This window comes from Centruroides sculpturatus, unplaced genomic scaffold (assembly GCF_000671375.1).
Source record: "Centruroides sculpturatus isolate CEXI.00-Female unplaced genomic scaffold, Cexi_2.0 scaffold1538, whole genome shotgun sequence".
Taxonomy (NCBI): Eukaryota; Metazoa; Arthropoda; class Arachnida; order Scorpiones; family Buthidae; genus Centruroides; species Centruroides sculpturatus.
The window spans coordinates 31,084-44,841 of NW_019385717.1; the positions used below are offsets into that span (position 1 = coordinate 31,084).

Below are 13,758 nucleotides of genomic sequence, written 5' to 3' on the forward strand. Positions count from 1 at the left end.
AGCTAAATGCTTGTAATGAAAGTCACTTAGCGTGCACGGGCGAAAGCCTGGGACCGTTCGGGCTACTGAGCTGTCTCGAATCTGCGAAATCATAACTGTGACTTATATCGACGTCCTATCTGTCCCTTTTCTTCGTTATCACCAGGCTATGAGTCACGTAATTATAAAATGGGAAATCTACGACGGAAAAGTGACGAATCGAATGTATCGTGAGGGCGTATTATGATATATGCATAGGCATACGTGGATTAGAACGATAGAGGAAAGAGAAAGGGAAGAGCAAAGACGAGCGCTTAAAAAGAAGGATAGGCAGGATCAGACGCTCGGATGTGCGACGATTCTCGAACGAATAGGTGTGTACATGTGCTGATCCTTGTAATTATAAATTGTAAATACGTTATGACTAATATTATTTTCTTTTTTATTTTGTGCATGTTATAAATAAATATAAACAAACGACACTAACCCGATAACATTAAATCTAAATACCAAAATGATTAATTTACTGAGTTTTTCTTATTTCTTACTCCCGTTTTTAGGTATTCGGTATTCGGCCGAATAGTGATTAAATATTCGGTATTCGGCCGAATAGCGAAAAATAAGCCGAATAGGCCGAATACCGAATAGTAACCGAATATTCGTTACATCACTAATTTTATATGAAAAATTTATCAATTTATTTTTTTCCTCTCAAGAAAATTAGTTTTGACATCTCTTCTTGTAAGGTGGCGCTCTGTGACTTAAGGCTTAGGTGAAATGTACGGTTTGCTACGCGCGTTATAAATATAATTTAAAAAAAATAAATATTAAAATTTGTAATGTAGCTTAGAGGCAAGACGTTGAATTGCCGAAAATGTCAAACGAATCGTCACCAGAATTAGAATCGTCGGTAAGGCATCGAAGTCTGTATAAATTCACAACACCTCCGTGGAAAGAAACTTACCGTCAGGTAAACTACATACTTTAAGTTTAAATAGCATAAATGCATATGCATTTCACGGTAAAATGTGTCACCTAGAGGTTTAGACCTGTACGAGGGTGCTGACAAAAGTCAAAGGAACCATTTCTGTATATTCGACCCTTCGCGAGATATTCACCTCCATAAGCCATTTTTTTCTGCATTTAGTCATGTACTTCAGTCATATACCACACAACCCCTTAAACTATACATCAAGTACTCTGTGAACAATCGAGTGAGCTACTCGAAGCTGGTGTAGTCACATGGACTAAAGAGTTAAATGCCGTATTCTTAGCAGAGCTACGCCACTTCCAATCGTGTTGCTATCTGGGCTCTTGATAAATAGATAAGACGTTACGACCACTCTTATAGAATGTGTCCGGTTGCTTATGCAGCCAAGGTTTTGAATGGCTGTCATCGTGTTGTCGTCTCTCTCAAAATTATAACCTGTGTACTCTTCGGGGAAGCCAAAAAAATGATAATTACGAGATGCTGGGTCTGGATTGTTTGATGGATTGTGAAGAATGGCTTGTTCTGGAAGTGTCCTACGTGCTTGTTACGTTTCTGAACTTCTCAAAGTTGCTGCGATGGACAATTTTCCCCATACGTGTATAAAAGTAATATACATGTACTGTATATTTGAAAATCCAGATGATCCAGAATAATAAATCAAAAGAAATTATTAATATAGAAGTGACATTTTATAAAAACACAATATGATCTTCCAAAACTTTTATCCTATATTGTTGTATGATTTTCAGAAATTGATGAAAATTTAAAATACAAAAATTGGAATGAAGTGCATTTCAAATCAAAATTTAAAATTAGAGTTTACCTCTAGAAAAATGGACTAAAAATGCTTATATAACACAACGTGTATTGCTAATATGAAACTGTTTATTGGTGTATATTTAGTGCATAGGGTTGATGTTACATGATATATCACAACAAAATGTATATGTATATATATATATATATTTATTTATTTATATTTAGGACTTTGGGATGTTTGATATACTTATTTAAATTGTTTATTAAATACTGTACAGTATGTTATATGCAAATAAGATTTTTAGCAAAGAGTTGAGAGAAACTTTAAAAGAAAATATAATCAATTTTTAGATGTATCTGATCAAACCACAAGGAAAACTTTGAAGCAGAATGGTTAACTTTATTGCTTCTGAGTTTCAAATCACTACTATGACACCTTTCAATTACACATTCAGCCAACATTACAGTGCTGTTATAACACTATATACATTTTGTTGCTGGATGTGCTCAATAACAACAAAGAATAGCAACAAAAGCCTTTCACTAGTTATTAAAAGGTAATAAAACTAATATTTTGGATACTGTAAAATTTCCAGTTATAATACAATGTATTGCAGCTATATCAGTTCACAAGAGATAAAAATAATACATAAACAAATTGTAATGATAAATAAAAGAAAATTATTTACTTTTCATGTTTCTGATATAGTAAGGAGTACAGCTCATGACTTTACAGAATTTTAGTTGAGAAATATTGTCTTTTACTGTCAGTCCATTTTTTTGCAGAATTGCTCAATTTTTAATTATTTTATTCCCTTTGTAGTTTTCTCTAGTTATTTTAATTTTGTAAATTCCAGTCATCTGTATATTTTCTTGCAATTTCTTTTCATCACTTTTACTATTCTTTTTTAGTATATTTATTTTTGGTTTTCTGTTTTGTTTTTAAAAGATTTTAAGATTTTTTTTTCCTTACATGAAGTTTTTCATTTAGTAATTTTTCATTTTTCAGTAGAATTCAATATGCAACTTGCAAATCTCAGCTTTAATCTGTATAATTTTTTAATATTATTGCCTTCATTTGTCACATAACATGCTATTTTCTTGAATAAATGAACAGAATTGGATTATGTAGGATTGCATTTAATCCTACATAATCCAATTTTTTTTATTAAATCTTTACTAGTTTTTCCAGTACATTGCATTATTGATCTTCAGTAATGTATTTCCTATACTAGTTATAAATTTTACTTCTCTTGAAGGGTATTTTGATAGTGAATAAAATCATACTTTGTAATTGGATTTTTATTTGTTCTTATTTTTTTGACTTAAAAAGTCTTTCTATGTCATTTAAATTTTGCTTACACTGTACTTTGAGCTATTGATTAATAACTTGTCATCTGCTGATAGTATTATAAAGATATGATAATTATACATGTAATATGTAAGAAACAATTATACTGATTTTTTTATATAAAGAGAATATGTAGAAATTATTAATAAAAAGTATTGTATATTTAATTTTACAAATGAGTAATAACATTTTGAGTAAGTAAAATTTTTCTCTTCTGTACAAGGACTATATTGAAACTAATACAGAAGTGGGCATAACTTTTATTTACTGACATAATCATTCAAATTGCACTTGTTGATAGTGTAACTTTTCATCTTTACAAAGATACTACTCACTCTTCATTACAAGTAATGCATTTATGCCATCATTGAACTTATATGGAGTCCTCTTTGAAAAATTCAGATGTGCACTGTTGTATTCACTTCTTCACAGCCACTTTCATCTTGTCTGTGTCATCAAATTGTTGTCCCCAAAGAAGTCAGAGAATGCCAGATCTGGGTTGTATGATAGATGGGGAACCATTAACTGTAGTGTGTATCTGAATTTTTTCAGAGGATTTCAAAGTTGGTTTAAATGATGGTGTAAGTGCATTGCTTATAATGAAGACTATGTTGAGTATTACCTATGTATAGCAGAAGAGTTACTCTACCAATAAGTGCAGTTTGAACAACCTATGTCAGTAAATAAAACGTTGTGTTCACTTTTGTATTAGTTTTGATATAGGAATTAGTTTTTGTATTAGTTTTCATATAGAATTAGAAAAACCTAAGAATTTTGATATTTCAAAATTCTTAGGTTTTTCTAATTTTTTTTAATTATTTATATTATTATTATTATTCATTGATTAATTTTAAAATTTGTATTTTATTAAATTATTTTTATTTCCAGAAATGCCATGAACGTTTGCAAAATAGTCGTCAACGTCTTTTTAATAAATTCAGAGGACTTACCATTGAAACTGATGCATTTCAAAAAGATGCTATTGAACAAAAGATAAAACAGATAATGGAAGAAGAGTGGACAAAGATGCATAATAGTTCTATTAGTAATAAATCTTTTGAGGTGAGCATTTAAGACTTAAAGATATACATGTTTTATATATTATATATCGTTGTTTTCATATTACATATTCACATTCATTACTACATTGTGTAATTTAATTGAACATAAAAAAAATTCAGTTCTATAAATTCTGGATTTTCATTATAAGAATGTGGACTTTGAAAATGTGTTTGAAACGCAGGAGATCTTGGTAAAGCTTGTCATGCCAGCAATTGGACATATAAAAGTGGGAGAACCTTAAGAAATTCAAAGCATGAATTAAATTAATATTTTAAAAAGATTAAAAATATTTTTTCAGTAGCAAAATTTCATGTTACATATTCTCAATATAATGAACAAGTAAAACGCCAAAGCCATTTTTGGGACAAGATTGTGTCTTGGAGACTCAAGGCTTGGCTGCCCACCATTTTCTAAGGAAAAGAGAAAAATGAGCACTTTCCAATGAAGAAAAGTTGACACCGATACTCGGGTTCTGGCGTAGATTACGGCGGGCTTTGTTGAAACTGTGGTTATGACAGGTTGCATTGTCATGGGCCTGCTCTTGGTTACATTAAGCAGGATGGATCACTTTGGTGCTCATGGCGGGTCTCATTCTCATTCCAATCTTCTTTGGTATTGCTGGTTTTGAGTGTGATCATTCAAACTTCACTAGCCTCTGCTATGGCTGTAACCATGAGGTCATCCCTGATGCATTTTTGGTGAAATTAACCTATCCAATGTCGAAATTTATCTTTGTTGCATGTTGCCCTGGGTTGAATTTTTGGTTGATGCCTAACAAAAATTTCCCGGTTTTGAAAAAAATAATCGTGGCTATTGTATTGTCCAAAATTATTTTAATATATTTATAAATGTAAAAACAAAAAAAAATTATATTTTGGAAGTTAGTTTTAATATAAAATTAGAACAACTAGCGCCAGCTAGTTTCAAAACGTTCTGATGCTGAAACAAGATACCTCAGGTCAATCAGTCAAGATCAGCAGATCATGATCAGAGATATGTTGAGAATAACATGGGACAGGTAAATGTTTTTTTTTCAAAGATTTGTTTGTCAAAATTCAGTTTTGCAACATTCACATTGTCAACTTCCCAACAAGCAATGCATGAGCAAATCTCACACTAGTACCAGTTTGTAGAAATCTGTTGCCATTTTATATTTTATTTTGGCTTGGTTCTCGGTCCCTTGACTATCTACAAGTCTGGTTTTTTTTATGTGTGCATGATTTGGGAACCAAATACTCTGTGCCAAATATCAACTCCTGACATGTACTCCTTCATACCTCTAAGGTGATAAGCCGTTGACAGCATTGCGATTTTATAAACAAGACATAGTCTTGTCAAAAATCTGTGCAAACCTCTATTGAATTGGAAACATCAATAATAATATTTTTTTCAGCTGTTACTTTAGTTTTTGAATATCTACTCTGGAGAATGCATTTCAGAATAATCAGTTTTAAAGAATTAGAGTAATGGAACACAAGTTTGTTTTCTTGATGAATTTTTCTTAAGTTTTTACTGTACATTTATATATAATAATAAATATAGAATATATTTTGAAATAATCACATAACAACAGATAGAAATTTCAAGCAAACCTGGATTTAGTGGATAGTTTAGTTTAGAGAACAGCTGTATTTGAGTAGACAAATGCCAGTGCATTATAGTAATAGGGCAATTAATGTTTTATCTTGATTAAGCAGACAATGGACAAAAATTTATCTCCTTTCAATTTCCCAAAATCTTTTAAGCTGACAATACAATAAATTTTTTTATTATCTAGTAATATCATATTAAAAATTCCATGTCCATCTTTGGTGCCATTGTTTTGTAAGATTTTTAATTTTCATTATATTAAAGTTGTCTAATGTGAGTTTTATGATTCTAGGTTTAAATACTACCCTGATACTATATGTGATAAACTTTAATAAATTGTAAATATACACGACCATTGAAATCCAATACGTTAAGGCTGTTCTGGCCATAGGCACGAGTGTTTCCCCAGTCGGCGCCGTAATAACCTTCAATGATTATTTCTTAACTTATACCAGGTTGTTCAATAAGTTTTGTCATTCGATAATAGGTGGCGCTAGTAGGAGCGTCACTTTATTACTCTAAAAATAGTACTACTATTTCATAAACACGTGTCAAGTTTCAAGTAGATCAGTCAACTCATTGTATATTTGCAGCTGTTCAAAGTCGACGTGTCATTGTATTTTTTTACAATGGAAAAAATCGAATATCGTGCGGTGATAAAATTCTTATTTTTGGAAGGTGTAGCACCAAAACAAATTCATGAACGATTGTTAAAAGTGTATAAGGACTCTTCACCTTCAATCAGAACAGTAGAAAGATGGGTTGCTGAATTTAAACGTGGTCGTACGAGTCTNAACAATGGATTAAGCATATTTGTTTGCTGTATGAAATACTATATCTGATATAAAAGGATTATAGAATTAAAACTAACATATAATTGACTTTAAATTAAAACTATAACATTGGAAAATCATTTAAATTGTAGAACAAGTACCTAGTTGTTAATTTTCATAGTTTCAATTCTACTATGACACATACACCTTATGTCTCTGAGAATCAATACTTATTGTTTTACAAACAAATACATCTATAACTGCTTTAAATGATCAGGCTAAATTTTGGATAAATGATTATAGATTAGAAATGAATTTGGCACTAGAGTGAGGCATTAGGTGCCATCTCTTATTAAAATTAATAATTATAATATTTAATTAATTAATTTAGATTAAACTGGAAAAAAAAAAATGGCCCGAAGCAGGACTTGAACCTACAACTCCTGCTTACCGTGCAGATGCATTGCCATTTATGCTACCTGGACCTTCAGTCTGATCTTCTCTTCAGCATATATAAGTTAAGATATAACTGTTGATGGTTATTATGGCGCCGACACAATTGCGCCCTCAGCCAGAAAGATCCACTGAAGGCACTGAGTTGGCCATTGCAACCCCGGCAAGGTATAGAGATATACAGGGTGCATAGGAAAGTCCTTTTAACCAGAAAATTCTTGCGAACGGAGAGAGCTACAGCTATGCAAGTGAGGTAACGGTGTAGTAAAGCAACTACGCCCAACCTAACGCAAACAACAGCAGCGCCCCTAGTGGCAAAATTTGGATGTCATTTCTCATGATACACACCATTATTATCAAACTATATTGAAGTATCATGAGAAATGGCAAACTTTTCAAACATACTCGACATTAACTTGTTATCACTGTGTGACAGTTTGCCTTTCCATTGTTTTTTTATGTGATGTTATCAAACTGTATATGACATAACTACAGTATGTATTTTAGGCAATAAATTGTGTGTATTTCTTCATACCTATGGCTATTCCTTTCAAACGTTTACACAAAATGGCGTGCATCGCTTTCGGACATTTTTGGGTATAAAGGCGACAATTTATCTTATCCATGTGAACCACATGTCTTTTCGTACTAATTAATTGATGCTCTAAAACTTTCTAATTGGGGAGTTTGTTCTATCTGTTTTCATTTTCGATTTGCACTGCCTATCATCCAAATTTTGCCACTAGGGGCGCTGCTGTTGTTTGCGTTAGGTTGGGCGTAGTTGCTTTACTACACCGTTACCTCACTTGCATAGCTGTAGCTCTCTCCGTTCGCAAGAATTTTCTGGTTAAAAGGACTTTCCTATGCACCCTGTATATCTCTATACCTTGCCAGGGTTGCATGGCCAACTCAGTGACTTCAGTGGATGTTTCTGGCTGAGGGCACAATTGTGTCGGCGCCATAATAACCATCAACAGTTATATCTTAACTTATATATGCTGAAGAGAAGATCAGACTGAAGGTCCAGGTAGCGTAAATGGAAATGTGTCCGCACGGTAAGCAGGAGTTGCGGGTTCGAGTCCCGCTTTGGGCCAATTCTTTTCTTCCAGTTTATTCTAAATTATTTAATTAATTAATAATTTTAATAAGTGATGGCACCTAATGCCTCACTCTAGTGCCAAATTCATTTTTAATTTATAATTATTTATCCAAAATATAGCCCGATCATTTATGGCTGTTGTAGATTAATAAATTGATTCATTTCTCTTGCATAATGGAAACAAGGAATTAATTAATTTTACGATTTTTGAAGAAGGAAAGAATAACAGACATAATGAATCAAATGTGCCATATGTGAGGAATTTTCTTGGTAGTTCTATGTAGCACAATTAGTAACATTATCATTCTGGTTTGCAGAAATTGTAGCTTCAAGTCCCACTTCATGTCAGATTTTTTTCTAGATTTCTCCAAAGTAATTAAGAAATTTAATATAAGATGGATTAACTAATGTAATTGAGATTAGAAGCTTAAGGCTTCTAATATCAATTACATTAGTTAATTAATTATGTAAAAACAGCCTTGTATTTTTAGTGAAACAAAAATCATATACAGGTATACCTTGCCTTACGTTGGTAATTAGTTCCAGGAGAACGACTTAAGTCAAAAACGACATAAGTCGAATTTACTTGTCTCTAAATCTACTTGTCACTAGGCTAAACCATAAATTGTCAATTCCAGTTCTGTATTTTATTTATTAATACATTTTTAATAATGTATGGTTAATAAGAATCTATTTTAAGCTTACAAACAAATAAATTTTAGTTTTTAATATAGTACAGAGAAAAGTATTCTAAATTTACGAATGCATGTACTGTAAATGTATATATTTTAATATGATTTTATGTGCTTTAAACATTTTTCTAGTGATATTACAACTTCAATATTTGTGGCGGACAGACGTAAAGTCGAATAAAATGACTTAAACTTGATTTTTATTTTTCCATATACTTTTTTGACAAACGACGTATAATCGGGAACGACGTAAGTCGAGGTATACCTGTATTGGTTATTTGAAAAATCACCAGATTGAAGTTTGATGATCATAAGACAGGTTCAAAAATTGCATTGAGTTCTGCTTGAAAAATTGAAGTATAGAAAAAATATTTTAGTTGTATTGAAAGTAGTAAAGTTTGAGCTCTGTATACCAACTCCTGCTACTTCTTTTTTAGAATCATCAGTGTAAATGGAAATTCCTCTATTCAGGTAAGATGTTGAGTATGTTTGATTTTTTTTCTACACTGGTGGTAAACATTCTTTGTAATCAATAAGTTATTGTGTTGGAGCATGTTAAGTGATGTTGCCCATATATAATCTTTAGTTTTTATTTATGTTATTAGTTCTAATATGATATATGAAAATTTTATTTTTTGGCATTTAATGGCATGAAGTTAAAATTGTGAGATGAGAGTATCTGTTGAAACTTTCCTGTAGCTCTTTGAGATTTTTAGTGTAAAAAGTCTTTGTGTACTAATTTAACAGCTTACTTTTCTTTTTATGATGCAATTCCACAAGGAAACAGCATAAAAACAGTTGATTGTATTACGAACAAAAATATGAGTTTACTTGCAAGAGCCTAGTTTTAACGTGTTTTTTTTACCACATCTAATTAATTGGCTGGCTATCATTTTTGCTTTATATAATGTGTCGTGGACATTTTAGTTACTCTGTAGCTTAACTTTGGATCCAGTGTAACACCTAGGTATTTGGGTTTTTTCATCCAGATGACTTTTTCATTTTCAAATAAGATGTCAGATAGACCACATTTGTACTTCCAGATGAATAGCATACCATTTGATTTGTCTGAGTTAAAAAAGTTTAAAGATTTTATTTTTATTAACTTTTTGAGAATTCTTTTAAGTTAGAGTTTTATTTCAGAAAGAAAGGATAGCTTTGAACAACAATAACATTATAATAGAATTATCTAATTCAGTATTAAGTAGAGGGATCAAGAAATTTTTCAAATAATGTTACCAATGATAACATTATGTGAAGTAAGTAAATAAAACTACAATTAGAGGAAATTCTGGTTTCGTTGACTCTAACATTATAAAGGACATGCTAAAACAATTTAAAACATATAATGTATAACTTCAAGATGTAATTATTATTAGTAATATATAATTCATCCAGTATTGTCTAAGCAAGTCCCAAAGTACAGTCGACTCCCCTATAACACGAGTTCCTATAGTTCGGATTCCTATATCATGGTGAAAAANAGAAAGAAATGAGAGTATTGAACAACAATAATAATATAATAGAATTATCTAATTCGGTATTAAGTAGAGGGATCAAGAAATCCTTCAAATAATGTTACCAATGATAACATTATGTGAAGTAAGTAAATAAGACTACAATTAGAGGAAATTCTGGTTTTGTTGACTCTAACATTATAAAGGACGTGTTAAAACAATTTAAAACATATAATGTATAACTTCAAGATGTAATTATTATTAGTAATAAATAATTCATCCAGTATTGTTTAAGCAAGTCCCAAAGTACAGTCGACTGGCCCCATAACATGGGTTCCTATAGTTTGGATTCCTATATCATGGAGAAAAAATTGTGACAGTATTCGTACAAACACGCTAAAAAACTCGTATAATTCGGTAAAATGTCATCACCGACTCGTGTCACGACAGGATTGGTCAAATCTAGCCCAATAGCAGATACTGTACAAACTGTTGAGTTTAAACGACAGTGGACCTACTAAAAACCATTTATTATTTAACATCCATAAAAATTATATTTATATTAATGATGTCTCCAAAGTTCAGCGAATTTTTCACAAAAAAAATAATTTATCAGGAAGCACGCGAGCGCCATTCGATGACGAGCTCCACGACGAAAACAAGCTTAAGCAATGGCGTAGTCAAACGGTGCGCGCTCGGTAAGTAATCCTACAATTTTTTGTTTATAGCATAGTTTATATGGATTATTCCCAAAAAATTATACGTATTTTGGAATGTTGAGTCAAATTAGTCTAGAATCGATTAATTTTATGGAGGAAACCTTTCAAACAGCTGTAGTCCATAAACTGCATGTGCGCCGGGCTGTGATTGGCTGGACTCGTAGAAAATAGATTCATAAAAACCAGAATGTATCTACTGTATTATAGGGGTGTCGACTGTAATTACAATAAGTGGTATCTACTATATTAGAAATTATTATTTGAATTATTACATAAAATTACTAAAAGTTCAATTAAAAGATCAATTCAAAACTTGATTTTTATGATTTTAATTACATAACATAATTAAAATAACAGTAAATATTACACATGCTTAATATTTATTTGTTAGAATGTGATTGATGGATTTATATTTAGAATAGTCTCATTATTGTTGATTTAGAATTGAGTAATTATTCTTAGTTAAAACTAAGCTGATTTGATTAATTTGATAAAATATTTTTGAACATTATAGTATTGGAATCTTAGATTTTGTATTATACAATTCATTATTTACATATTTAACTTCAATTTATAAATAAAATTATTTTTTCAATTAGGAAATAGAAGATGATTTTAATTCACTACTTTCATTTATGGATACAGTTCAAAAAGAACTACTAGAAGAAGGTNAACATAATTAAAATAACAGGAAATATTACACATGCTTAATATTTATTTGTTAGAAGGTGATTGATGAATTTATATTTAGATTAGTCTCATTATTATTGATTTAGAATTGAGTAATTATTCTTAGTTAAAACTAAGCTGATTTGATTAATTTGATAAAATATTTTTGAACATTATAGTATTGGAATCTTAGATTTTGTATTATACAATTCATTATTTACATATTTAACTTCAATTTATAAATAAAATTATTTTTTCAATTAGGAAATAGAAGATGATTTTAATTCACTACTTTCATTTATGGATACAGTTCAAAAAGAACTACTAGAAGAAGGTATTGTATTGTATTGGCTTTGTTATATTATTTAGTTTAATAAGAATAAATAGAACGTTAGAATAAAGCATAGGCTAACTTGTTATTGAGGATATTAATAACATAGTACAGCTTGAACCTCATGCCAAATATCACATAAAAAGAAAATAAAAACATGCTGAATGCGATGTTAACAGTTTTTTATTTTTACTAGCACTTTCAACAAATTTATGTTCATCATCATTAGGTGAACAAAATTTAAAATAGAATGTAATGTTCTAGTGCAAATGGAACACATACTATTTAAATTAAAATTAAAAAACTGTTATGAGCATGCGCAAGATTCGATTATGCTAGATGTTCTAATGTCAAGCAGTTCATGTGGATATACACCCACATTAAAGAATATGATGGCGGATGCATATCATTATTTTGCCATTTATATAGAGCAACCCACATGCAGGACAAGTCAAGAATGGGACTGTTTCATGGCTTCAAGGTTGTCGTAAGGAGAGATTCCCATATACAAAAGAGTTTCCGATCACTGCAGCTTTGAATGGCATTGTTTGAGACCATAACGGGTTGTAGTTCTGTTCAAGCACCTTTTGCACGTTCTATGGTATGCTTTCTTTTCACCACATCATCCTGGTGCTCAGCTAGGCATCTAGCATGCATTTGTGTTGTGCAACCAATGTACCTTGTGTTCACCCTGTTACAGGATGATTCTCTTATGGTATGGCATGATTTCCTGTTTTTCAAAGGTGGAGAATTTGTCCAGATTGTTGCAGATAAGTCTGCGCAAATTTGGTAGTGAAGATTGAGGCAGGAGAAAGATATGTTGCCTGAATATACAGCAAATATGTATGGAAAGGGGTCTGAGGTACGGTAATGGTGGTTGAAGTACTGCCACCTCCCTCTTGTTACATAGTGTTGTGCTTGGAATCTCTATTTCCAAGCACAACACTATGTAACATGAAAAACCAGCTTTGCATATACAGCCAAACTGTACTGCCAAACTGATAGTGTTTAACTCAATGCTTAAAAGCACTTGAATTGAAGGTAATAATAGCACATTTCTAATGAGGGCAGTGAAACTTTGGAAACAAATTATGCAATTTTTCTAATAAAAAACTGTTAATATAGCACTCAGTGTGTTTTTATTTTCTTTTTTATAGGATATTAATAGCAAATTATGTATATTTTCTGCAATAAAATAAATGGGGATAATAGAGACATTGAAGTTAGAAAAATTTAGGACACCTAGTGTAACAGTACAATATGTCCATCATTTCATCATCCCATTCAGAATGAGATGATGAAATCAAAACCATGGGCAAAGAGTGTATTTTACACAAAAAGATTGAGTCCACATGATCATTAGTTGTGTAAAGAGGAGATTGGCTTAAGGAGAATTAAAAACAGCCCTATGGAATAAACATTCTGTCCTAAGAATTCTAAAGGGGTAGTTAGTCATCTGGAGAGATTTTACTATAATTTACTTTTAATGATAATTCTTAATTTTTCAGAATATATTTAATTAAATTATTTCTACAGTTGCAATCCTTAGAAAATTCTAAAATTTAATATCTTGACTGATTTTAAAATAATTAGTGACAAGATCTGTTTTGTCACTAATGGCCAGCTCATGTACTGTACCTATTTCAGTGTTTATATGAAAACACGCATTTTAAAGTATATTATGAAATATTTATGATATTTTATAGATAATGATATTTTTGTTTTTAATAAATTTAAACTTTTTTTATAGCTAAATGTTATTTATGCAACATATATTCTAATTATTTTATACATTATTTACATATATAATAAATTCTAGATATGATAATTATA

The 13,758-nt window shown here is 30.8% G+C and overlaps 1 protein-coding gene across 1 annotated transcript in view; it reads left to right on the plus strand.

Moving 5' to 3' along the window:
* The first annotated feature begins 853 nt into the window (after positions 1 to 853).
* LOC111641492 (RPA-interacting protein A-like) overlaps positions 854 to 13,758 on the plus strand; it is a 25,616-nt gene continuing 12,711 nt past the window's right edge. Inside the window, exons 1-2 of the mRNA XM_023387665.1 lie at positions 854 to 949; positions 3,969 to 4,142. Of these exons, the coding sequence (XP_023243433.1) occupies positions 854 to 949; positions 3,969 to 4,142 (270 nt within the window). The remainder of the gene's footprint in view (positions 950 to 3,968; positions 4,143 to 13,758) is intronic.